This window comes from Chelon labrosus, assembly GCF_963514085.1.
Source record: "Chelon labrosus genome assembly, chromosome: 12".
Classification (NCBI taxonomy): Eukaryota; Metazoa; Chordata; class Actinopteri; order Mugiliformes; family Mugilidae; genus Chelon; species Chelon labrosus.
In genome coordinates this window covers 12,033,382-12,060,080 of record NC_140345.1, presented here as the reverse complement: position 1 = coordinate 12,060,080, position 26,699 = coordinate 12,033,382, and the positions used below count along the sequence as shown (strand labels likewise).

The 26,699-nt window shown below is 43.2% G+C and overlaps 3 protein-coding genes across 5 annotated transcripts in view; 2 read left to right on the top strand and 1 right to left on the bottom strand.

Moving 5' to 3' along the window:
* Nucleotides 1-185: 185 nt before the first annotated feature.
* LOC311496732 (kinesin-like protein KIFC3) lies at nt 186-8,612 on the top strand. Its single transcript, XM_084556692.1, has 19 exons — nt 186-353; nt 574-670; nt 755-906; nt 1,021-1,273; nt 3,319-3,491; nt 3,797-3,862; nt 4,078-4,215; nt 4,322-4,519; nt 4,604-4,777; nt 5,301-5,448; nt 5,553-5,683; nt 5,781-5,892; nt 5,979-6,160; nt 6,238-6,342; nt 6,452-6,582; nt 6,671-6,791; nt 6,882-7,011; nt 7,102-7,331; nt 7,421-8,612. Exons 1-19 carry the CDS (start codon nt 210-212, stop codon nt 7,544-7,546), a joined length of 2,811 nt encoding a protein of 936 aa, XP_084412818.1. The 5' UTR covers nt 186-209; the 3' UTR covers nt 7,547-8,612.
* A 194-nt stretch (nt 8,613-8,806) lies between these two features.
* On the bottom strand, nt 8,807-15,348 carry ccdc12 (coiled-coil domain containing 12). The gene is made up of 7 exons (XM_084557621.1): nt 15,214-15,348; nt 12,980-13,053; nt 10,176-10,255; nt 9,956-10,017; nt 9,846-9,880; nt 9,672-9,748; nt 8,807-9,138 (listed from the first exon to the last, which is right to left on the bottom strand). Exons 1-7 carry the CDS (start codon nt 15,295-15,297, stop codon nt 9,059-9,061), a joined length of 492 nt encoding a protein of 163 aa, XP_084413747.1. The 5' UTR covers nt 15,298-15,348; the 3' UTR covers nt 8,807-9,058.
* Nucleotides 15,349-15,728: 380 nt separating this feature from the next.
* Nucleotides 15,729-26,699, top strand: part of nbeal2 (neurobeachin-like 2) — a 32,690-nt gene continuing 21,719 nt past the window's right edge. For all 3 annotated transcript variants that reach the window (XM_084557620.1, XM_084557619.1, XM_084557618.1), the window contains exons 1-9: nt 15,729-17,297; nt 23,513-23,601; nt 23,776-23,940; nt 24,401-24,482; nt 24,764-24,876; nt 25,114-25,196; nt 25,795-25,880; nt 26,003-26,306; nt 26,458-26,564. In XM_084557620.1, coding sequence (XP_084413746.1) covers nt 17,223-17,297; nt 23,513-23,601; nt 23,776-23,940; nt 24,401-24,482; nt 24,764-24,876; nt 25,114-25,196; nt 25,795-25,880; nt 26,003-26,306; nt 26,458-26,564 — 1,104 coding nt within the window. In that variant the 5' untranslated portion in view covers nt 15,729-17,222. The remainder of the gene's footprint in view (nt 17,298-23,512; nt 23,602-23,775; nt 23,941-24,400; nt 24,483-24,763; nt 24,877-25,113; nt 25,197-25,794; nt 25,881-26,002; nt 26,307-26,457; nt 26,565-26,699) is intronic.

Below are 26,699 nucleotides of genomic sequence, written 5' to 3'. Positions count from 1 at the left end.
AAGGTAGAGAAGACGAATCATTTCAGCATGGAATGGCGTTACTGTGAAACAGAAAAAATGTTTAACCTCTGGAGAAGTGTGATGTGTCTAGTCTTGCCATCATGCATCCATTTTTAATCATTGGGTATTATAATTGTATTTGATTAACATGAAATGTTCTTTTCTTTTACCCACCGTGTTGCTGTCATTTTTGAAGGTGGACGTAATCAATGAGCTCACCTTCCATTTACAGGGACCCCTGGACAGCGTCGGAGATGTACGCTTTCTACTCCCTTTTAGTCTACATCTTCTACACTGTCTTTAAGAAGGAAGAGGATGAAGCCTTGGAGGGGGCATGTGGAGCGTCCTCAAGCGTACGTCCAGCCGCATCATATCCAGCCAAGGGGGGGTCTTCTGTTAGAAAAAGAATTAATGTGGGGGGACATGCATGCGTCAGGCTATAGGCTCCCATTAAAAGGATGTTCAGATTCATCTTTAAATTGCATGTTTTTGTGCGCATGTCTGGATGCAGTGTGTAAATATTTTTGCCTGTGCGTGTTACTGTCTGACCCTCATATATGATGCTGTGCTCAGGAGCCAAGGCCTGTTTCCATGGAAACAGGGAGAATGAAGAGAGATGGCCACACCCCCAAAATGGGGAGAAAAGCTTGTGCTGGCCTTAGTGAATCAAGTAAGTGTTCAAAAATTCCACCGTTTGATTGATCACTGTGCACGTTCATTTCTGCTAATATATTGATTATGTGACGTCATCCAGGCAGCAGCAGTGGCAGTGATGAAATGAGCGACGAAGATGAAGAAGATGGCCCTGACATCCCAGCGTGCACTCCCCTGGCTGCCTTTTTGTCTTTCAAGCAGGAGACTGAGAAGAGGAGAGCCTCCCAAGTTCAGCTGGAGACGACAGGAAAGGTAGCAAAAAGTGTGTTGTCACCTGATGCGGGACGGCAACAGAGACGTCAGTGTCCCAGATACGCATCCTGTGCTGTTTCTAAACTTGTATGTATGTGCTTCTTGGCTGCACAGCTGGCAGACTCTCCCCTGGTGGCAGTGATGTCCCACTTGCTGAGTTTTCTGGAGCAGTACTCTCACTTCCAGCAGCTGCAGCAGCAGGCCGACCAGTACCGGGTCCAGCTAAAGAGGCACCGCGTCCAGCACCGGCGTCAGATGAAGGCCCTCCGTGCCTCCTACCGCCAGCGCCTCCGGGACAAGAACAGCATCATCAGCAGCCTGGAGGACGCTGTCAGCCAGACGCAGACCCCCAGCCCGCTGAGCGAGGGTGAGAGAGATGGGGTCGGAGAGGAGGAGGAGGAGGAGGAGGAGGTGTAATTTGTGAGGAGGAGACAGTGGAGAAGGGGGAAGGGAAAAGAAGGTGCACATTTCAATGCAGTGTGCATGAGGATCATGGAGAACAGAGAGAGGTAGAGGTCATGGTGCTGTTTTGATAAATGTAGATTGCCTGGTGTTAAAAGAAGAACAGGAATTTGATTTATGATATAAGACTCCAGGTTAGATGAGATTAGCTGGTGGATAAAAAATATTCATTCATTCATTCATCTTCTATAACTGCTTGTCCTGTGACGGGTCATGGGGGGGCTGGAGCCTATCCCAGCTGTCTGGATAAAAAATATGAATTAGGATTACCATGAAAAAAGAAATACACGCAAGATATTGCATGTTATAATAAGGTGTATACCGTGGGGCTATGCAATATATGTAAGAAAGGTTTGTGCTCCACCATTACTCTTTAAATATGAAGAGGATTGAGAAGGAGAGACTATTTAAAGCAGGGGGAGAAAGACATTTCTTTAAATATCACAGACATTATGTGGTTCATGATGTGGCTTTTAACCAGGGAACATCTTTTTGTAGAAGAATACAAAGATCAGCGGAAGAACAGGCTGATTAGATTCATAAGGGTATATGTTGTGTGGCATTACTGGCGTCACAGAAGCCAGACAAACACTACACAGCTGCCCTCTGAGCTTTACATGTTGGTGTCTGCTGTGTTTCAGATATGACCAGATGGTCCTTTGACCTCAAAGCAACTCTACTACATTAACTCTCTTTGCTGTGCATATGTTCAGCTTGTTAAGAACCGCGTACCTCTTGAAACTAGGCAGATGCCTGACCTTAAGATGACTCATACAGCCTCAATGGAAGATGTCAATATGTATAATAGAATGTATGATAAGTCAAAGCAGGTTATATGCACCTCTGTATGTAGGCAGGTTTAAACAGATGACTTCAAGGGTGCTGGATTTCATTAGACAAAGATACACGCGTATGTGGCGAGAGTACTTGTATCGTGACTCTTGGACTCTCTGTTGTGAATAAAACATGGCTGTTAGTGATGTTTTATTCTCTGCGAATGCACTTACAAGGACTGGCACATGCTGGGCAGCACGTGTAAACGTGTAGGGCTTAAAATAGCCCGAGGTCCATGTCCCCCTGTAACAAGGCTGTTCGGTTTGTTTGTTTGGGGTAATGCAACGTGCGTCTTGAATGCGCCGTATGTCGACCACTTTTTGCATTTTGGCTGTGGTGTGATCTTTTATTCAGGATGAATGGTTTGTAGTTCCATTAAGTGAATATGTTTTTTTATCTTTGTCATCATGTATTTCAGGTTGGAGGAAATATGTTTTCTTTTAAGGCCATTTCAAATAGATCAGATCACATTTCTAGGATATATATTCATACTTGTTTGTCTTCCATGTTTTTTGTTTCTGGATCCACCATCTCTCTCCCTGCCCATTGTGACACAGGAAACCTGACATGGCGCGTTGATAAAATTAGCCTAAAGCCCTGCAATGAAAATCAGAGTTGACGGAGCCTGATGAATCATTGAGGGGGAGGAAAGTGATTAAAATACTGACGGGCATGCCGCTCAGGTTCTTGTTCGGGCATGGAGGAGTTTTAGGAGGTTGCTGCGTCGTAGAAACGTGAATCTTTGTTCTGCACGTGAGCCAGGCCGCAAATAATAAATTGCAGAAATCCTATTGAAGGTCTCTTAAGTCACTCGTGGGAATATAGAGTAGAGACACGATAATAACTTTACAGCAGCGCAGGGTGAATACTGCGCTACTGTATAGAAAGAGCTTTAAGTGCATATTTAATGTTCATTAATTCAGAAGCGAGCTTTCAGATGTACAGCAAAGTGATCTTAAGTGAAAAGATTATATGTGGAAAACAGATCAAAAAGAGTTCAAAGGGCATTAACTTGAGCTATTTCATCTGAATAATATGAATACGGTTAAATTGAAGTCTTTGTTGCTGTTTGATTTCTGGCCAGTGATAATAATAGCTCTTACTTATGTCCCCCAGGTGAGTCTAGCAGTGATGCGGGGACACAAGCGGGGGTCCACAGACTGGTGGAGTCTCTGTATGGCCTTCAGGGTGAAAGGAGCAAGCTGAGAGGAGAACTCCGTCTGCTGCACTCACAGCTGGAGCAGAAGGAAAGAGACAGACACTCTCGTATACAAGCCTTTCAACAGCAGGTGACAAGTTAGCTTAATCCCAAACTATAAAGACAAAATACTGATTAATCATTTATTTATAACTGATATTTAAATGTATGTCTTGTTTCCCTTTATGTCCATAAACATAATTTCAGACCCATGTCATAGAGTATAAGCAGATGGCTCTCAGGTTGTGTGTTATTTTGTGTAATCCCACACAGTCTCTTGTTAAATAAATGCTATATGAACAAATGGCAGGAGTCCTTAACTCCACATCGTGCTACAACTAATGAAATGTGATAATGCATGCCTTCATTTTCAAAAGCTGTTCCAATTTTGCACAGATTGATGAGCTCAAGAGCTGCATTGAAGAGCGTGAGGAGGAGCTGTCGAGACTGAAAACGGCCACTGTAAGTGCTGTAAACTGTTGATTTAATCATTCATCAGGTCTCTATCGCAGTGTAAATGCCTAGCACGGCACCTAAACACCTTAATTATGAATTGATAAAGAATCACTTAACTACACAATGAATATATATGAGGAAATCAAATGGAAAAGTACTTTGGTTTTGATTTGTCTCTTGTTGCTGTGCTAGAACTCTAGTCTAATGTTTCATTTCCTCAGGGGGCCACGGACTCAGAGAAGCGGGTGCTGTGTCTGTCAGCGGAGAACGAGAGTCTGAAACAGAACCTGAGCGTCACCCAAGGGCTCCTGCAGCAGCTGTCAGCCATCCCCTCCCAGTCGAGCTCCATGCTCATCAAAGTGAGAGGCACCGGCGTGGCCGAGAGAGCTCCAAGACAAACGTTACTGCTCGCTTACTCGTACTTGAAATATTTATAGTTTTAATCTGCTTTGTTTCACGTGTTAGGAGAATGAGAACCTCCGCAGCAGAGTGCAGCAGCTGGAGATCTCTCTGCAGCAACGTGTCGAGCAGCTGTCACATCTGGAGCGACAGAGCGAACAAAGCGAGTGGAGAAGAGGAGAGGAGCTGAGGAAACGAGAAGATAGAGTAAGAGAGCTGCAGCTGGAGTTGGACAGGGAACGAGGCAAGGAGCCAGTTGTTAAGGTAATCCTAATTGAGGGTCTTTTGAAATGAATTCGAACACCGGCGTATGGCTTTTGTACTGATGTACTGGATCTTCTCTGCCAGTATGTCACACAGACCGTGGAGGTGGAATCACCGGCCACATTAAAGCAGCTGACTAAAGCCAGGCAGCGGAACGAGCTGCTGTCCCAAAGGCTGTCCAGTCAGAACGAGCGGTGCAAACAGTTGGAGGAACAGATCAGGAAGTCAGATGAATACAGCTGTAATCTGCAGCACAAGGTAACAAACAGAGGCAATGCAATTCACACTGATCCTTTCCAATATGCATCTCACCAACATGCAAAGTGGTTATTCCTTGCATGACTTGTTCCTTTTTTAAAAATGTAAATGCTTATGTCAAACCAGTTTTTGTGCAACAGAGAAAGCTGGATATACATTTTAAGATGACAATAATGTTTAATAGTAATACTAAATATCCATCAGTAGACAGATTATTACTCTTGGCTGGTGGTGGTATGAGTCAAAAACAAATTCCAGATGCCATCAACCCTAATTAAAAACTAAAAAGAGACTGAACTGACAAAGTCCAGAGGGGCAAATAAAGCATGCACTGTTTAGAGAAGAGACGATCAAAGGAGAGGGAATGAAAGGCAGAGGGAGGACTTTTCCAATTTGCTGCTGGAAATTCACAACCTGGATCAATTTCATTGACAGTCCAACTAATTACACAGCTAAAACTGTGCAGTTTGGAACAGCCGAGCTGACAGACTGACAAACTGCTGAACTGCTGAACCTTTTACAGATAGCTGCGTACGAGCGAGAAATCAGCAAACTGAGAGAGGAACTGTTGAAAGAGATTGGACACTTGGAGGAGAGGAAGGAGGAGGCTGTAAAGGCCGCTGCCAGCTGCTCAGCAGAACACTTTCAGGACCTGCAGGACCAATTCTTCGGTGAGTTTCTGAACCTCAAAAGGAAACGGTGTTGGTATCTGCTCGCCAGAAGGTTAAAGTAAAATGTCAGTCAGTCTGAATCTACGTGTTTTTCTTTTTGCCAGGTCTGCAGAAGCGTCTTACATCACTTCCTCCTACTTTACGCTCCATGAAGACAGACTACGCCAGTCTGAGGAGCCAGGTTCGGAACTTCTCAGACTTTTATGGATCTGCTATCAATGAAGCAAAAAAACAGGTACTGTCACATCACATCACCCATTTAAACTTGTATTTAGAGGAAATAAACATCTGATCCTGGTAAAACTATCAAAGCGTTTGTTTGTGTTTGGCAGATTTCGGCAGCTATTCATGAAATGTCCGAAGCCAACAAAGATCTTCTGGAGAAATACAGGAAAGAGGTCGCACTGCGCAGGAAGTACCATGAGCAGCTGGTGGAGCTTAAAGGTATGACGATAAAAGGGTTAAAATCACCGCAGAAAATAAAGGCTGTGTCTGACTGCCCTATTTTTCTTTTTTCTTTTTCCTTTTAGGCAACATTCGTGTGCTGTGTCGCGTGAAGCCTGTGCTGAAGGAGGACCAGCACGAGGAGGGCCAGTCTGTGGTTGTGACCACAGACCCCCACAACGAGTCCTCCCTCAATGTGCTGAGCAAAGGAAAGGGTCGCATCTTTGAACTGGACAAGGTCTTCCATCCACAGGCTGCACAGGAAGAGGTAGTGAAAAAAGACAAATGTGAGAAGGAGGTATGATCGTGACAAGAATTCTAAAAAACCACATCTGGTTTCATCAGGTCTTTCAGGAAATCGAACCTCTTGTGACGTCCTGCATCGACGGTTACCAAGTCTGCATATTTGCGTATGGACAGACAGGCTCTGGAAAAACCTACACTATGGAGGTATCCTCTTTTGCTACATCATGACTGGAACCAAAGAGTCATTTAATAAACTGATTGTTGCTGCCATTGTTCCTATCTTTGTAATGTCTGAGTCTCCTTTGACTTCCAGGGCAGTGTAGAAAACCCAGGCATCAACCAGCGAGCCCTGAAACATCTCTTCAGTGAAATCGAGGAGAGGAAGGACATGTGGTCGTACACCGTCACAGTCAGCTCTGTGGAGATCTACAACGAGGTGCTAAGGTACCGCATTCTGCTTTTTTTTTTCTCTAACAGGCCTTTTGCCTAAGCAGCTACTAGATGTCAGACACCAGTATTTCGCTTTTTTCAGAGACCTCCTGAGTAAGGACGGAGAGAAGCTGGACATAAAGATCAACCCGGACGGAACAGGACAGCTGCATGTACCGGGCCTCAGGGTCATCGAGGTTAAGAGCTTTCAGCACATCAAGAAGGTAACAGATGCTAGCCCACTGGAGGTATTTTAATAAAACACCATTAGAAAAATAATTACACTGATGCTGACTGATGTCGCGTTCATGAAGATTTTAGCCACGGCCAGAAGGAACAGGATCACCTTTGGCACTCAGATGAACCAGCACAGCTCCCGCTCCCATGCTCTGCTTTGCATCACGGTTCAGGGCACTGACCTCGCCACAGGATCCAAAACCACAGGTCAGTCAAGCATACGAGAAAGTGTCTGGGGGCCTCCTTAGAAAGACCAAATGTGTAAGTATCATTACACCATTACTCTCCATTTCCCAGGCAAGCTGAATTTGGTGGACCTGGCTGGATCAGAGAGGGTTTGGAAGTCTGGTGCAGAGGGAGAGAGGCTGAAAGAGGCCCAGAATATCAACCGCTCCTTGCTGGCACTGGGTGACGTAATCCAGGCCCTTAGGGCTCGGCAGACTCACATCCCCTTCAGGAACTCCCGCCTTACCTATCTATTACAAGACTCCCTGGGCAAAGGCAGCAAGACCGTCATGGTGGTGCAAGTGAGTATTCCTTTCAGTCACATCAGCATTTACCATAAATGTCAACCTCTTACAGTGAGCCTCATTCTGTTTAAATTGTTCTACTAAAGGTGTCTGCTCTGGAGAGTAATGTGGGAGAGACACTGTGCTCTCTGAAGTTTGCTCAGAGGGTGTGCAAGGTGGAACTGGGCCCTGCAGCCAGGAAGATTGAATCTGGTGGAGGACAGTGCGACTGAAAGCTTTCGGTCATCACTGAGTGAATCAGATTATTTCCCATCATAATGCTACGGTGTCAACAAGATCAGCAGCAATCCTGCTCAAGGGCTAACTCTGTGGAGGTCTTTATTGAGGATATCAGCCTCCTCTTTGCCATTTTCTGCTTCTATTAAGTGATAAGCCTTTATCATCGGATAATCTGCATGCAGGAGTATTTATTCTTCCACTCTGAGTGCCAAAACAACCTCTCGACTCCCACACAGTCTACGATTTGACGCTTCCTTGAACCTCTGTATCTCAGTTTAATTTTATTAAGTGCTAATTTTGTCTCCAGAATAGATCCCATCCTCAGTGATCATCACAGTATTAAGAGCTGCGTCAAACAGGTTCAACAAGCTTCCAGTGCCACAAAAGCGACACTTCAGGTTTTGCAGTATTAATCATTCGGCTTTAAATGTCTGTAGTTTGTGAGCTTCATTGCCCATGTGGTATATTTTTGAAGGTTGTAGTGCGTAGGAGAACATGTTTTGTAGCAGAAGTGCAGGCTATCGACATGTCAATGACACTTGAGTCACATGTTTGTGTAGTTTTTGTGAATTTCAGAAGAGCAACGACTGAATGCTCCGCCTTAGAGCCTTGATAATTTGCCTTGTGAGAACAGAGGAAGGGAGCAGGCGGCCTGTATATAAAGAACTGTGCAATATCCTCTCACTCTTTCGAGGAGGGACAGTTTGGGCCTACGTGGACAGAAGACGCACTTTATTGTGAAAGAAGTGGAGCATTTCAGTTCAGGTGCTTGCAATAGATATCACTAGTGAATGTCATACCAAATACAGCTTAGTGTTCGTATTTGTTCCTCTATTTATCACCCACACCAGATCAAAACTTAACCTTTGATTCAAATGTAGCAAGACATTGATGTTGCAGTTGCATAGGGGTCACGTCATCATAAGTAGAGAGTGAGTTTTCAGATAATTTTCTGAATAAATATTATGTATTTAAAAAAATAAAATGTGTTTTTTCCTCTTATTGGATGCTCGGTGGCAAAATAAGTAGAAAGCAACTAGTCATGCTCCATAACCACTTCCATTATTTCCTGTCTTCATTTCCTGTCTTCATCACTGTTGTCCTTGTCTTCTCATTTTTGTATTAGTTTATAATGATTATACATTTTTAACATTTATCTTAGTAATTGGACTTTGAATTATATTTATCAAGATAAACAACCCAAGTTAAAAAGAAAAAGGGGAAATGATCACAAAAATAATCACCAGGCCTCATAAATTCACATTATTTTACTTGATAATATAAAAAAATACAACAACATATCTGGTTCCATTAACAATGCACCTCAATAAACCACATATACAGACTGTACCAGTAGTACAAGTTATGTCTCCTGTGAGGAAGACCTGACAGGAAACATTACTCCCTGTATGATGAAACCGGCCGCCTCTGTGTGCACAGCACAGACTTTACAGAACAGTCCAGTAAACTGACGTCAATTCCTTTTTGTCCGTCACCTCTTGGATTCAGTCCGAGTCTCCCTCGTCTGCTCCCGCCGCTCCCACCGCACCGGCCAGCTCCTCCTCACTGCCGCGCAGACGATCCCCTGGAAGGAGACGCACAAACACTCACAGTCAATCTCATTCAGTCACTCTTCTGCATCCTTTCAGTCAGCTTCTTTTATGTGTGGAACATTTCACCACGCTACGGCTGGGATCTTGTTTGGGGACCATTAATCACAGTGTCGATGCAAGTATCCCCTAAAGCCAAAAATGAAAGACAGCTATTTAAATATTTAATGTGATTAAACAGCTCAAGCTAGGCTTCCTGTACTCTTAAGTGCCTTTAAAAGAAGGCGATGAGTAATCAGTATCACGCACTAATAATAAGGGAAAACTCCTTCTACAGTTAAACCTGTTTGGCGTCCTCCTGAAAACTCAGACCTATATTTAGAACGTGGATCACACATCAGTGAAGGAATCGCACCACAGATGTTATCAAACCTCTTTGAGCCTCCATAGCGTCTGGAAAAGCCACAAAGCAATTAGCCTCATATAATTCACGCTCAGCTCAAACATCTCTCGAGGTGTGGTGAAAATTCTGATTAACGTCAAAAACTTGAAATGGGGAAATACTAACGGATGAGCTCGGCGATGGCTCTCTGTGTTCTCCTCTCCAGCTTCTCCAGCTTCTTTGCCACGTCGCGCTTTAGATCCCTAAATGGAAAATTGCAACGAAGATAAAGTCAGTGAAATGTGGAATATAGAGATTGAAAAATCTTTTCTTTTTATTTAAAAAAAAAAAAGGTCTTACCAGTCTGGTTTTCTTGGGGCGAGGTTCGCCAAATCCTGAGGAACGACAACGGATGAATATTGGCAACTACAGATGCTTCGAAGAAGGAAATAGCAGAAGAGCGTACTCACCACTTCCTCAATGATGGGCTCTGGATTAGCTGCCTCTAACTGATCTTTCACTTTATCTTCCACTGCAAACAAATTAATGAATGGTATGTGAGGATAGCAGGAGCAACAGTTAAAGAGGGCTGTCCAGTGCTATAACCTTCTTGAAGGCAACTACAGTGTGATTGACAGCACTCAAACTAGTTCATGTTTCTTCAAAGCTCGTTCAGAATTGCGTTCTCACCTGATGCAGGTTTGGCTTTGGGCACCTGCCTCTCCTTCAGCTCTTCATCCTCTGGTGTGTAATTTCTCAGTTTCAGCTCTCTGGGGACAGATGTATTGAACAAAGTGAGTCTACATTACAATTACTGCTCAGCAGTGCTCTTTTATTCTGTTCCCCACGCTCTTCGCAGCCCAGGAGGTGGCAGTGCAGGCAAATACATCTCGTCAGACATTAAGACCATCTGCAGTCCCTACACAGCTGCACGGCTAATGTCTAAAGGAGGCATAATGTCCCCCTTTATTCCTGTGAACACGTCTGATTAACATGTTCCACCTGCTCCGCGGCACAGACCAGTGGAGAGCAAGCAAACAGCTGAGGAATGCTTCCCCTTGATGTTGAATTACAGCATCTTTCACCACATCTCCACACAGAGGAATTCTTGGCAAGATTATCTGACATCTCCGCAGATTATACCGGGGGTCCAGAGGCCGAGGTAAACTATTGTCTGGCCGTGCACGGGCCCGGAGAGTTATCAGCTGCTCTGAGCTTAACAAGGATTTGTGATGAAGCCCGAGAGGGCAAACTCTTCATGTGTTCATCCCACCGCTGCTGCAAACAGACAGACCACTGCCTTGTATGGGTATGGGCAGGAATGCTGGTCATGTTCTGCAGTTGGCCGATTGGGGTCCACTCTTATTTCACACATCTCTCTTTCTCTGCCTTCCACAAATAAGATGCTAAAGTTGTTGCCACAGATAAACAGGGAACGTACTAAACACAACTAGAGACTATAAAGAAGTAGAGTAGGAAAAAGACAGGAACAGTGATGTGTCTCAAGTCTCAAGTTGTCAGAAGGCATTGAGGTTTTATTGACTGATCACTGTGTCACATCACCAATTCATGTTCAGTCAAGGAGCTTTTGCTGTATGTCCTATAATAACTCTGTATTAAAAGGCGTTTAAAATATCAAAATCTGAGACAGACTCCCTCCTCTGGACACCGGAAATATCCAGGACAAATCTGATCACAATCTCTGGTCTAAAGGTGGCGCTAGAGGAGAGTGCAAATAAGAAAAATTACAAAAGTTTCTCTGGAGAGAGAGATGAAGTGTCAGTTTTGTGCATATATTCCTTTTCTAGAAATGCTACAAAAGGAAAAGGCAACAGGTAACACCAAGAAATGTCAAATCAGGTCGATGATTATCAAATTGTTTCATGTCATTGTTTTTAAAATCAGCTGTCCTGGACAAGCAGCACTAGCGCATAGAAATGTGAACCTGTTGGTGTGAGACAGGAGGTCATTAATGTCATTAAGAATCATCCTCTGAAGGACTTCTAAACTGACTGAGATATAAAATACAGATGGGCACAGGCATATTTATAAACACTGCCATCTTAAGTGCCACCATTAGCGGAACAAAAGACAGGACAAACAGACTGCGCGAGTAAATCTTCCGCCTCCAGAAGTTTTTTTTATTTTTTGTTCTCGACTGTCTCTTAGTTTTGTGCTTCTCAACCTCTGAAGCGTGTTTGCACATTTCCACTCAAAGCAAAGCACGCCGTGGCATCAAAGAGAGTCTGTGATAAATTCAGAGCACTGACCCTTGCGTGGCCCTCACATAATGTTTAGAGTGAACTGTGGTGAAGGACGGGCTGCAGCGGAGTGTCTAAATGTTTACACTGATATCAAGCTACCTGCCCCATTCACCACAGTATAAAAAAACCCAATCTTTTTATTTTTTCAAACCTCTTCTAATTTTATTTGCTATTTCAGAGAACTTGGAATCCTCCTGCTTATCGGTCCATCTTAAATTAAGACACAGCAGCCCTAACAACACCTAACAGGATGAAACATGCCACGCAGCAACGTGTGGGAGGTGCCTTTTCGTGGAATGGGTTGGAAATGATTTCTGAACATGATCATTTTATTTACCTTTTTCTACCTATTGGTACTCAAAGCGCTTTACAGTCTCAGACGCATCTACCCATTCGCTCACACAAGCACACACCAGTGCCACGCACTGGGAGCAGCTGGGGGTTCAGTGTCTTGCTCAAGGACACTTCGGCATGTGGCGCATTCCAGGAATCGAACCGCTACCGCTCTGGTTCGTGGACAACCCGCTCTACCTACTGAGCCACAGCCGCCAAATGAGAATAACCTCGGGACAAACATTTAGACTGGTTTGTTCTTTCCTGCCCTGGTTTGGTAATTTGAGCTCCCATGAAATTTTAATACCAATCACAAGATACGTTACACTCACACGCTGCTACAGATGAGGGTCCTGACTCTGTAGAACTACAGACCACATTCAACAGTGATTCTTTCTCTTTCCAGACCAATGTCTAAATTAGGCTCCCAGCCTCGCAGCTATTTTCATTCTCATGAGAGAGATCTGTCCTGTTGGACTGGAGGAAATACAGCGGCACTCCCTCAGTGCCGTCAGTGCAGTCATTAAATATAAACAATGGAAAAAAGGTCCTGTATGACAGGAAAGATGGCTGCTCCTTCCTACCAGCTAACGCACATAAAGTGGAGTAAGCTGCAGGATATTTGAGCAGCTAATAGCACGAGGCTGTGATCCAGCCCACTGTAAACATTGCATCTCACAACCTGTACTGAGACGTGTACGGGTGCGTAGGTAAGGGGCAGATAAACGCTCTGATGATGTGCTTCCATATCAGTTTCAGTTCTGTTGGTGCGCCTCAGCTAAAGGGCAGCACAACAGTCAGAGACAATTGAGCAAATTATGACAAGAACTTATTAAAAAAAATAAAAATGAGGACAAACAAATAGCAGCCATTTTTGTGGACGGCGTATAAACCTACCTGTGTTTCCCTTCAGTGGTGTCCTCTAGTGTTGCTTTTTTGGTCTCTGGTTCACCATCTTCCTGCTCTCGTCCCTGCGAGATTATCAACATTTAGTATATGTTATTCTCACAGTAAAAAACAAAACACACCGATATGAAGTGGCTGCAAAAGTCACAATGAATCACTCAAATGGAATAATAAGAAACCCTTCAAATGTAAGAAGGATAAGATGTTGTGTATTGGCTAATTGTTTTCATCAAATAGTTTACATAAAGTGTGACATAAATGATGTTATTCAGGCCTGTTTGGATCCGACCCAGTATGGACATATACGCTGGGCTAACATTTGCATAGAAAAACAACATAATATCTGCTGGTTGTGTGGACCCATCATTTGGGAGTCAAATAACAGATTTACATTCTCAGCTTCATTACTTCTGAGTAGGTCCTATTTAGGAGCTGTAGAAATTTCCAAACAGTGACTAATAAATGACTATTATATAAGGAAGATAAGTAGTTCCTAGCTGTGGATGTAATGACTCAAAAGCTAACACGTTAGCTCTGCAAGAGAGCATTTCAGACAGTGGCCTACACTAGACTTGCAGAAATGAAACACTGTAACAGAGGATACTGAACCACTCCCAGCTTGCACTTTCCAGAAATGGCTTCCTGTCCACATGCTAGAACAATTCAGGGTACCGACTCCCTCTTGAAGAGCGGTACAAAAGGACAACAACTACATATTCAAGGAATGTCAACAATTGTTTATCAGACATTGAAGCAAAGCTAGCTTGCCCGTGCTCAACACTTGCCTAGCAAAATCCTAATCTGACTGCCAAAACAGTAGCCTGCACACTGAATGAGGTTTCCTGTGGCAAGAAGAATTCACCTCCAGAAGTGAAAGACTGTCAGAACGGAGCAGAACAATTGTGTAAGGTTGAAAACACAGACAGCCGCCCTGCTGAGGAACAACTGAAAAACTGGTGCAACATCCTGCTCTCAGTCCTGTACTTCAAGAGCTAAACGTGTGTTTATATGAATATGTATAATTGTATGGGCAAAATTAGCTCTGAAAACAGCAGCATTTGTGGGAAGATATGTTGTAATTAATATGTTGCATCATTTAGTCTTCCATCTATAATTTTGTGATTTGATAAAACTAAATAAATGTATGAATGATGACCACAGCGATGATAATCACTCTCTTTTGGGGCGCTGAACACACATAAATAAACGTCTTTCACTAAGCAGTACTGCTGTTTTTCACAGGGACATGTCTTTTTTTTTAACATTTTTTTTGGGGTTGTTTTCAGGTTGAGGATCCTGCTGCAGGTAGTCGTGCAGACAACAAATAGAAATCCCAGTTTAAGACACAGAAAGTTTCAAAGAAACTGAAACACAGCTGAAGCGTTCCCATGACAACATGAAATCCTCCCAGTCCTAATACTCTAATCCTGACAACATCCAAGACCTTTACCACTAATTGAGGCCCTGTCCTTTAGCTGTTTCATAATAGACAATGTGTGCTTCTATCACTAAAAAGTCAACATGAGACACAAAGGTCCAATGTTTCTTAGCAATGTGATGCATTCAGGGCGTTTAAAATATAAATGTGGATCGCTGCCATCTGTGCTCTACCCTTTTTGTCAACATGATAGGGTTAGGGTTATAGGTCCCATCTTGTCTAAGGTCTAAATGTCTTAGCCCAGGTCTTATCAGCCTATAAAGAAGTAGAATAAAGATAATGTGAATATAATATATTTTATAGCACCATATAAGTTAAGACTCGTTTGATTAGACTATAGAGCTGTATGTCACATTGATCTTGAAGTCAGTTAATCGTGGTGAAGTACAGCAACAAGTAGCTGAAACTGACCGGATTCAACCAGAACTGTGCTTTTATTAACAATGCAGATAAAAACAACATGTCTTAACTGAAATTATTAATGACTTAGCTACATTACATTAGCTTCGTAAATTAGCACGGACATAACAATGTGCGGTGTGCTATAAACTACAAAAGTTTAGTAACTAATAAATATTGACCACACCGAGATTACAATTAAAAAGCGAAATAAGTATCCTCTAGCAGTAAATTAGCGAACTAATGTCAGGATTGATTGGCTACATGAATATGCTAATGCTAGCTACAAGCTAAGTCTGCTCCCGTTGCCTCACAGTGAAAACTACGTGTACTCTACGGGCGACGTCACATTTATCAGAAACTCCACAACACCAGACACGAAACTTACATGGATTTGTTTGTCTCTTAGCGCTTTTAGCCTCTCTTTTCTTTTCAGAGCCTGCTCCTGAAGTGACCCAACATTTCGCTCCATCTCTGCACGCCGCTCGACTCTCTCAGAAATCCATTAACTGTCCTGACTGAGGATGCGAAAACGATCGTCGAGCAGATCGATCCCAGTGGCCTGTTGCCTGTTGCCTGTTGCCTGATCATGTGATTTAGTTGTTTTGTTGACAAATTTCTTCATATTCAGAGTTAGATTCATTTATTTTTTAAACATTATTATTTAAAAATCAAGCTCCTGTCTATATAATGAGATTTTTTTCATAAGAATGGCAACACATAAAGCATATTTATTGGCCTATATAGGTTATGGTGCATGCAACAGGCTACTCCTTAAAATGATTTAACTTTAAGTGGCTTGTTGGGTACTTTGTAAAGAAAGCCTAGTTGTGTGTTGTGTTATGTTAGTCTATACATTAAAGTAAACCTGAATCACACATAGCACAGACTTGTGTTCTGTCCCGCCTGTTGATGGTCACAGAGTCCGGTCCTTGTTAGGAATGTAGGCCATTGCCATGGTAATACAGCTGCCTCGAGCTTCGCTGTGTCCATCCTCCAAATGATCGACACTGCTGTGTGACAACTCAAACCTGGGTGTGTTAAAGATGCAACCGAGGCGAAGATCAAAAATCTAGAGGGACAACGCCAATAAATCAGTGGATTAGTCCTGAGTAATATATGTGTCAGTGTCATAAAGCAGCATAAAGCCTTTACTGTGAGCAATGCACTCGATCAGTGTAAGTCCAGAGGGCACTTTCTCAGTCTCATCTAAACCTGAACAAGGAAAACGTTGCTAATACTTTACAATGGAAAATGTATGTTTGCAGTTTTGAATTAAATAGGTTAGTTGCTTCCCTACATTATACGTATACTCGCTCAGATACTTTATTCATGTCAGTATGGGAGGATTGTTCATGATACATACCTTTGCCATGTACTGCTGAGGAATCTTATGAATACAAGATTTTTAGTTATTTGGTTATTTGTATGTATTTTGTTACAAATATCCTTCTGAGAAAAGGCTTTATCAACAGTGCAGAACACTCTGTTCACTTACAATGTTTTGCCAATCTTGATTAAGATGTGCAATACTTTTTTATTACAGACGTCTAATTAAGGTATGAGGAACCATTATAAGTCTAAAGTTCACTTTATGTTATCAACATTAAATTCTACTCGCTGGGCAAAATGACAGCTCAGTCTCCTTACAATGCACAACACACGCTTTGATTCAAATAAAATGTCAGAATTTGCACTTCTTTGTCTCATGACGCACCATTTTTGAACGATTCTGTTTATTTCATTTTCATCTTTGACAATGCATGCATTCATTAAATCCATTCATTCCCGGAGCTGGTCGGCGGAGTCATGGAAGGTTGTGTTTGTGTGTGTGTGTGTGTCTTTAAGAATATCAGCCTACCTGTGAGCATGATCTACAGTCAACTCTTCCCTGCATTTCTTGTTAATAGACTCAGACAGTAGTTGATGATCATTTGCTCCGGCTCATCCCACATCGTGCAAGACTGTGCACATCTAAATAGTGAACCCATATTGAGCAGCGCAGTATTTTCTTGGTCTTGAGCGGATGGCATCTGTCGCTTCCGTGGGAACTCTCTCCAATAGGAATCATTCAGCGACAAGCTCGCTCTAAATGCGGACATGGGTGTTTCTCCAGACGTGCATTTCCACGCATTTTTGTTCCTGGTTGCACAGTTTCGGCAGTGATCGCAGCGTGGCCGCATCCACACCTTCGTGTTTGGCTTTTTCGTGTCACTCTGACAACTTTGCGCGTCGAGGCGGCCACCACTTTTATTTGGAATATCGCGCTTGAATTTGCAGGAATGGTTCACAGGAGCGCGCCGCGTCCTCCTGTCCTTAGGAAACAACTTCAGACGGGATCTGATCATGCTTAGCAGTTTTATTGTTTTTTAAAAGACTGAAGAAAAAAATGAGATTATGAGCAACCACAAGGGCGGCGGAATGGCATCGAAAGAAAGGCTGTATGAGCTGTGGATGTTGTACTACACAAAGGTAAGCGCAAGTGCGGAAGAGCCGAGCGTGACACCTGTTGTTGCCACGGGTCCTCTGCCTGAACTTTATAACGAGACCTCATAAAAACATGATCATACTCTGCGTTAGTGGTGTGCGTGTCCTACAAACGTTTGGTTTAAAATCGTGGTTAAACGAGGAAGTCGCTTATACCTGCGTTTGCAGGAGCTGTTTATTTACCTAGTGGTCGAGGCTACCCTGTGTTGACTATAAAAATGTACCTCGTGATATCCTTTGACCCGTTTTACTTTTAGAAAGCATTAAGTGACATGGTATTTGAAGCAGACATACCCGCTTATTCAGGTGACCTGTACCTGTGATGCAGGTGTCACCAGGGCTACTTCCTGTTCCTGCCTGCCACTTAAAGCCTGACACATTCAAACCATATTGCCGTACAGACTCAGTTTTATAGTTCAGTAGAAGATAATGTCCCTCAGAACATATGCTTCCTTGCCACCAGCACAGACCTATTACCCTACAGTTTAATTATTAGATAGGAACCAGTATCTATAATTTAGCTTTGCCCTCAAATGAGAGTTGTTTTTGTGTTCTAGTTTTGACCTCTGTGGTTTTGACTGCACCTGAATGTTCATTAAGGTGTAGTATACAGATTCTACAAATTAACGATGATGAAAAAAAAAAAAAAAAAAAAAAAAGAATATTCCTTTAATATGTCTTCTGGAAAGGAAAAAAGGCAGCTTGGCTGTGAATAAATTATTATTATTATTTAATGTGTTTTCAATCTGCCTCCGCGCCCGAGGATGAAGAAAACAAGTGGAGACTTCTTTCCAAGTTTGCATGGATGATCACTGCATGAAAAATATCCCCTCCTATCATCATAAAATTTACTTATAGACTTTATTTTTCCAGTACGTGTCCCACTGTTGAGCACACAGAAGTCAAAGATGGACTTCCTGCAAGATAGCCCTAAACGCACCATCAACAGTAGTCAAATATCTAAGGCCTCCTGCAACATTTACTATCAAATTAGTCATTGTGGTCACTTGTGGTGCAGATTCCTGAGGAAGTTTCTCTCTAATACACCCTGTCACTTCTCCTCTGGGCTGGGTGTTCAACTGTAGACTGACATTATTGGTTATGCAGCAAACAAAGTTGTAGTAGATGCTGTAACAATCCATGGCTGGGAGGAATCATGGTATGCGTGGGTGTGGTACTGAGGGGTTACCCTGAATCTGTCTGTGACAGCTGTCTAGCATCTCTATGTGCGAGACCACTTCCTTATTAAGATGCCGCTTGGCTCTGTGTTACTTCTCTTCAGTTGCCCTTAAGGCTAAGAGAAGTTATATTAGCCTCTCTTTGACTTAGAGAATGACACATAGGTTTCACAGCTTTCTTAGAAGCAGATTTGGCATGTGCACAAATGATATTCCGTACTGCCAATCTGCTAAAGAAATAATTTACTTTAGCCCAAATGTCATCACCTTGTATGACTCAGAAGAACACAACAGGCTGTAGAAAAGCAGCAGAACCACTTTAGGGAACAATCACCTGCCTCTCCTTTAGACACCACCGTGCTATTGTGCTTGATGTTTTTGTTATCTGCCTGTTAGTCAAGTTGGCACAGACAATATAATGTTTTACTGGACACATCCCTTCTCTGAGTCATACATCTTGTTTTCTAATGCCTGTTTTTAGGTTTACACCTCGCAACAGGTCTTAAGTCTGAAGCTTTTTTGGCCTGCTTGATGAAACCGGCAACGTTGCAGCGTGTAAGAAAGCTTTGGCGAATCCTAGGAATTGATTCCTTAAAAGTATCTCAACCATCATTCTGAGTTTGCAATAAGAAAGCACAACTTGCTCAGGCTTGTCATTGATAAAGGAGGTCTGCTTCCTTCGATTGTGCAAGAAGTCGCACACCCATCGCAGGACTTTTTAGATCAGGGGCTTATGTGAAAGGCTTTAAAGACAATGAGAAATAGACGTGTCTCGTACTAGAGTCGGCGCAGATTGAGACATTTTCTGTGCAGGCAAACAGACAGGCGATGATATGCAGACTGATTAGACAGCTTTCTATAACACAGAGAGAGATATATGTGGGTACATTCATATCATCATAGACATGCACGGTTCCATCACATACTTCAAATCAATAAACATCTGTATGGCAATGTGAGTAAAAAAAGCATGCTCGCTAAATGCGTCTTGGTTTTCAGGATTTTGCATTTATGAATGTGTCAGAGGAGTGTGTCAAGCCAACCCTTTCTCAGTGTATATCCTCATGCAATGGACAGGCTCTATTTAAAGACTTCATATCTCATATCTAGAATGTTTCTCAGGCCATCATAAAATCCTCATACCTGACAGGTATGGACGTACACAGACGCGTCTGATCTAATCATGAGTAACATAACTTGTTAAATCGTGTCTAAAGAAACACTGAAACCTGTTTATTATTTTGCCCTGGTTATAATAATACACGGTATTAGTTTTGTTGGTTTGAGATTTGTTCCGTCACAAAGGCAAGTGATTCCAATTTATTTTTAACAGTCCATGTAATTAATAGTCATCTTTGTTCAGAATATTAATTTCAATAATGAGTTACCAGAAACCACACTCTCTACCTTTGTATTGTTGAGTGATACAAAACGAAATGCCTCATACAAGAAGCAGGAAACAGCAACTCTTCGGTTTTTTGTTGTTGTTTTTCTGGATGCAATAATTGATTTTATGCAACTATTAACGGATGTTATTGATTCAGATTTTCATCACTGCACACCTTCACTACAGGTCAGTGAAGGCGATTTTTTTTTTTGGGAGAAGTTTGGGAGAAGTTGTGTTTTGCAAAAGCATCACTCAACAAAATGCAACATTTAGGTTGAGCTACAGCAATCAATTCAACCGATTAGTTGTTAACAGAAAATCAACAAGCAGCTGCTAGGCCAATAGTTCAAGTCATTTATTTTTTTTAATTTTTTTTAACAAAAATGTCAAATAATCACCTCTTCTTGGTTTTCAGCAGTGTGAGAATTTTTTTTAAATAAATTAATAATTTGATGATATGGACTGTTCATCTGTCAACACGAGGACAGAAGCTTGTGCTGTTGGGATTATTTTTGTTAATATATTTGAATTAATTTGAGCCTCCTTAGGCCAAACAATGAATCAACTATTTAAAAAAAAATAACTGACCAATCAACTAACGGTGAATATGTTTAGCTGCAGCCCCTTTTTCAGGCATCTATTTGACAGAAGTAAGCACAAAACCAAGCAAGGCAAGCCGTTATTTACACTGGGGTCATGTGGTCATCACAGCCTTGAGACAACTGACCCAAGGAGAAGTCAAACGGCATCAGTTTGCATTGCACTGAAGTATAGAGAAGCATCTGATTCTAGCCGCCGGAGATCCATGTGGATGCAGTAAGATATTAGGCTGTCAGAGAAACAGTGTGTGATTATGCTGTGATTACTTTGACGGACTAATTAAACCCTTTAGAGGTGGAGCTGCACCACAGCGATAACCCAAATGCCGCCCATGGACACAGCTGTGAAACCAACTCGTCAGTTTGCTATGAAGCAGTAACAAGTCACGTATCCTCGCTTCAGTCGCCTCAAAGTCAGTCGCCCTAATATTATTAATGTGTGTCACGATTACCGTGATGCATGTCGGTGTGCTGCGCTGGAGCCATCCCCGCAGCCCACTTTAACAGTTCCACGAGCCCCGTGATTGAACCCCCCTTGTGTCTCCCCTGTTTACCAACAGAACCGGCAAGCAGGAAAATCAAATGGCTCTTTGCTTTCACTTGCGCAGGAAGCTGGAGCGATGCAGAATGCCAAGCAGCACAGAGCGGCACAGCTGCTCGGCCATGTGCAGAGAAAACAGAGATAAATGACACGGTTTGTAGGGGCTGGTCCTCACGGTTAGTTTGTGACATCAGGCCTAACAGTGAAGGAAGGAAATACGCTGAAATATAGTTAATAGGATTCTTCAGAGGGGTTGTGCAGTTGTAAATTTGCAAAAAGCAGAGTTCTACCGTGTGACCGAACCAATTTTGCTTAAAATAAATTGTAATGCATTTCCCCCTGGTGTACTTCTCATTAACAAAATAATTTCACTTCTCTTTTTTTTTTTCTATCATACACCTGTTGAACTTTCAACTAGCTTCAAACACAAAATTCCAAAATCTGCTTTCCACAGATAAAACTTCCTTTTCAAGAAAAATAGAAAGCTAGCCTTACGTCATTAAGGCTGCAGAACAAGAGTCACTTAATTAACCGTACTACTGTGCACCCTTGGACATTGTGAATTCCAGTAGGGCATCAATAACACCAGCTCATTAAGTGAAACTGTTATTATACTGACTGTAATGCTAGGTGGGGAAGTCAGTTGTTCTGCTGCTGTATATTTTCTGAGACAGTAAAACAAAGCTGAACGCAGTGTGGCAAATATTTCTCTGTGTCCTCGCCTCTCCTCCTCAAATCTAAAACACCAAATTGTCCAGATGTTGGAGACACAAAACAATAGGTTGTTCGCAGCTTCCTGTTTTCACAGGGTGCATGCCGAGATTTTTATATTCAGTGCAGTCTGTGGCTGATGTCAGTTTACAGTGACAGCTCCAAGTTTACACTGACAGCTCGAAGGCGTTTGAATTGTTCTTTGTTTGATTAGAAATGTAGTTTTTGTTCTCTCATAGTGTCCACTGCTGCAGCATTGTGCACTCAGCATAGTCGGTCAGGTGCACTTTACAAAAGTTAAAAGCCGAATTCCAGAGTTTCTCCTGCATCACCTTTTCGCTATGTTAATTTTAGAAAGCTTAAACGTGGCCCGGCTCCTTTATTGTTGATGTGGGAAGTTTTTATAGAGGCCTCCCTCATATCTGCTCACAACTTGCAGCGCAACCAAAAGAGGAAGGGGTTTGACGCGGAGGCAGTGTATGAAGGAAATAAGCTTCAGTTAAAGTGACATGTAATTTCCTGGTTCCTCACTTGACGTTGAGAGACAAGAAACGAGTGATTGAGGCGCTGGTGCTGGTCAGGAGTGATGTGCGGCTGCTGAGCTGCTGAGTTGCGGGCGTACACTGAAGGCTCATCCGAGACTGGGTTCGCAAGAACCTGGCACCCTGCTCAGCCGCATACAATGAGAGATGGACTGGCACATGAGTCAATGCCAGATGGTAACGTACATTTAACATTGATGCAGCATTAGAAGAGACAATGCTACGCAAAGAGTTTAAGCTTTTACGTCGTTTGGAAGTGCTGAGACTGTGTAGTATGTAGCATGTGTGTCCCACATCAGCTGCAGTAAACATTTTTCCTTTAGTTGCGCATTGGTTTAGGGGAAGTACCTGATGAGTTTTTATATCATGTGTTATTTTCTGCATGTTATTTGTGTACAGTGAGTCAGTCCGATTTTCTGTCTTCCTCCTCATGACCTCCTTCTGTGGAAGAGCTTCTCAAAAATCTGCAGCAGCAGTTACAATGTGTGCATCTAATCAAAAATGTTCAGGCTGTTCTGCTACCCGGTGCATCAGGGAACGTTTCTGCAGGTTCTGCATTTTGTAATTTACTTTTCGAAACACTGGGTTGTCATGAATAAAGGGACCTATTAATGATCAATCTGAAATGCAGATGTTTTTAGAGAAAAAGAATTCAGCTTAATCTGACCTGTTTCACTCGTGACCCGTGTGACATTTGTGTTATTTAGTCTGATGAGCGATCATGAGACTGATGCATGGAGGGAAGAGTGGCAGGATATGTTGCACTGCAGAGACTGATTGAATCTGCGATAGCAACGGTTGTATGTAAACATCCTCGTACAAATGAAGCCGTCTAGCATGGCTTTATGAAGGCGCTGTGTGGAGCAGAGATGACTCGTTCAAGACGGGGACATGTGATGTGACATTTGGCTATGTATGAGCGAACAAAGCAGTGCGCTGTTTTTTGTTTCCTAAAACCTCCCCGTTTTGAAAAAGGAAAGAATTGGCTCATGCGTTCCTCTCTGAGTCGCATCTCTTCGCAACATCCTGTTACAAAAACAGGTCATAAGGTTTTGTCAGTGCCTTGTTCTCAGCCGTGGTGTGTCACTGTTTCATGCCCCGCCTTCTCCTAAAGTAGTCAAAACTGAACGCAAGCAGAGAGCTACTTTTTATTCATACACTCATCGCCTGCTGTATTGTTTACCAACACTGCGGATGTGCCTGAAGGCTGCCTCACTGCCTCGTCTTTCCTCCCTTGTGCAGAAAGATGTGGGCTATCTGCAGCAGTGGCTTGAGGCGTTCGTGGCGTCCTTTGAGAGGCTCATCGATGTGCAGTCGCTGGAGCCTCGGAGGTGAGTAGCAACACAAACTGCGCGGACACCAACTCCCACCGGTTTGTGCTCCTCGAGGCAGATAAACTCTGACCCTCTGCAGAATGTTTATGTTACACAGACTCCTTCACAATGCCTTGTTGCTGCCTCCCTTATCCTCTCTTCGCACATGTCCTCCTTTTCCCCGTCTTCCAGGCTGGAGGAGTGCAGCTCGGAGGTGCCCTTGCTCCCAAGGGAGGTCTTGGTGTTCCTCAGCACCCAGCTGGGGGACAGCGTGCTCCACCTCTCCGGCGCCGCCGAGCACAACAGCAGCACTCCACACCCACTCCTCCTTATTAAGTTCTTCATCATCGTCTGCAGGTTAGGGGGCAGCCACGCTATGTATGATGCACTTCACCATCATAATGTTATCCTGATGAAAGTAATCAGCTGTAGATGTTGCCATTGTGATAAAAAGCAGCAGATAATTGTTCTAAGCTGGAACACGTCATTTGATGGACTGGCTATTCAGCTGCTGTACACATTTACATTTTTTGGGATAAAACTATATTCAGGCAGTTACAGGAGACTAAACAATGCCTTAGCCGAGATTAGCAGAGATGACGTAATGCAACTCAATTTCTTTTATTAAACATTCAGTCTGTGGTGATTAAGGGATTAATGATTAGTTTTCCAGGATTTGTAAAGCATATTGTTCAAAGTGGCTGCAACTCAGTGTCAGGAAGTTCCAGGCTATTTGTCCATTTCATACCCAAAATAGCCATATTGGGTAAGCGTTGGTTAACATTTCATAATTGCATTTATTTCTCTGTACTTCTAGGAATATGGAGAACATCGACACTGAGAAGACCCCTAGTTTTGTTTGCGAAATGATCAACCTTTTGAAGCTGTGTTTGGAACAGGTAAGGCGCAGGTCTCAGTAATTTATGACGGGGCTTAGCTCATCAGCCTGCTCAATAGATCACGCATGCAGAGATTTTTTTTTTTACCAAATGCTGTATACAAGTAGAAAGACGGTAAACCTGCACAGAGTTGATCTTGTTTATAGTACGTGACATCCTCCCCTTGGAGTAACAGAACTAGTTTACATTGGAAAGAGATGCGGGTGTGTAAAGTAAAGGTGTATTTGTGCTGAGGATGAGTTAGCAATGAATTTTTATCTAAACTTATCGTATCTGTGCAGTTAAAGAATGGACAAGGGGAGGCGTCATCTCTGCAGCTGGTTGTGCAGTATGGACTGGTGCTGTGCGAGAGTCTCTTTGATCCGTATCAGACATGGAGGAGACGCCTGGCAGGGTGAGTGTTTCGCTGCTTCGCCCTGGACATCGTCCGTGTGAACGTGTGGGAGGGAGAATCCAGCCACTAGAAGTCTGTTATATGCATTTAACGTCTTGCCTAACCTTTTGCAATGTGCAACGCCCCATCCTGCTGCCTCCAATACTTGAAGTGAAACCTCATTAGTACTAGCGGTGCACTGACTAGGCGTGATGCGAGTAGTGGGCATGTGGTGACTCATGTCCTTGTGTCTTACAGGGAGGAGGTGAGCTTGCTGGAGAGGAACAAATACAAGTTCTCCCCGCTGGACTTGCCTGAGGAGCTGCCCGCTCTCTTCCATGGTGAGATGCTCCCTCTCGGCTACCGCTCCGGTCTCCGTCGGGCCTCACATACCACAAGAATCAAACTGTTCATGTCTCTGCCCAAAGACTTGATTTAAATAAAAATAAATCCCAGGATTTGTAATTACAGAATGCCATTTGATTAGCGAGCTCTAATCTATAAGCTATGTGGGAAATCTCCGCCTGGGCAAGTTACAGTATGTCCAAATTTGAGGAGGATTACAGCCAGCTTTAATTGGAGGGGCTAATTGTGTAATATGTAGCCCGTTATTGGGGCTTAGGCTTTTCTTTCTGACGTAACTGAATGAGAGAAAGGGCATTGCAAGGGGATTCTGCTGAGGCATTGATGCATGCATTTTATCTATTGGGTATTTTTATGGTAATTTACTGTAACCTCTCACATAATTCAGCTATGATTTGAAACGGGAACCTGCAACCAGCGTGCACTACCAGAAGGGAAGGAAGCAAGCAATATAGAAAGGCCACAAGCAAAAATGTTATTCCTTGTTTGAATTACACTATGACTGCCCTGTGTTCGATTAATGTGATAGCCAGTCTGAAATAGCACTTAAGTAACACTGTACGTTCACTTTTACAGAAAGTCTAAAGGACAGCGAGAAGATCCCAGAGCTCCTCACACTCAGACTGGTTCATCTCCAGGGTGCTGTCATCAGTGGAGGAAAGGTCTGCTGCTCTTTCTGTCCTGTCTATTTGTGTCTATGTCGCACACTGAGTAAACACTAAAGCACCAAGATTAAAACTGATTGCGGGGGAGTTGGAGTCACTGTACGCCTATTTTCTTTCAGAAAAACGGTCTTCGCTCCATCAGCCCTGAATCTGTCGAGGATTTGTTCTCTGTCCTGCGAGTGTGGTGTTGCAGAACCTGCTCCGAGCCCAAGGCCACCAGACTCCCGCGGCTGACCTTGCAGTGCCTGACGGCGATGATCCATCTCCTGCACTCCAGCAGCCCTGTGGAGCGCCAGGTGGAGATCAGGACGATACTGGACAGCTACTTCCAGCTCCTCAACTGGAACCGTCCGCTAAGCAGCGACCAGGAAGACAGGCAGAGCTGGGAAGACAGCCTGATCTCCCTCCAGAGCCAAATGCTAAGTAAGAATATGTCCACCAGGTCTCAGGTCTAGCCGAGTATAGCCACCCTCATTTCTTTTATTTTTATCTCCCTCAATTAGTCTGGAGGCCAAAAAAAAATCAATGTCTGATAAATAGGATGAGTCAACATCTCACTTGTTGTCATTTTTAGCTGCTGTTCCAGAGGTCCTGCAGTGCTCTGACAGACCAGTCCTGCAGGCTGTCTTCCTCAACAACAACTGCTTTGAACACATCCTCAGACTCATTCAAAACAGCAAGGTCAGAATTTCCTCTCAGTTAGTTCTGTCTGTCTATCCGTCCATCCATCCGTCCCATCCATCTGTCTGTCTGTCCTCATTTATTTGCTTGAATGTCCCATCTATTGTCTAATCTCATCTTGTTTGCTTAGTGTGA

Coding starts and splice junctions, on each gene's coding strand:
- LOC311496732 (XM_084556692.1), top strand. CDS start 210: ATGAGCTCACCTTCCATTTACAGGGACCCCTGGACAGCGTCGGAGATG. Junction 354..573: donor CATGTGGAGCGTCCTCAAGC/GTACGTCCAGCC, acceptor TGCTGTGCTCAG/GAGCCAAGGCCTGTTTCCAT. Junction 7,332..7,420: donor AGACCGTCATGGTGGTGCAA/GTGAGTATTCCT, acceptor GTTCTACTAAAG/GTGTCTGCTCTGGAGAGTAA.
- ccdc12 (XM_084557621.1), bottom strand. CDS start 15,297: ATGGAGCGAAATGTTGGGTCACTTCAGGAGCAGGCTCTGAAAAGAAAA. Junction 13,054..15,213: donor TAAGAGACAAACAAATCCAT/GTAAGTTTCGTG, acceptor ATAATCTCGCAG/GGACGAGAGCAGGAAGATGG. Junction 9,749..9,845: donor GCCCCAAGAAAACCAGACTG/GTAAGACCTTTT, acceptor TTTTCCATTTAG/GGATCTAAAGCGCGACGTGG.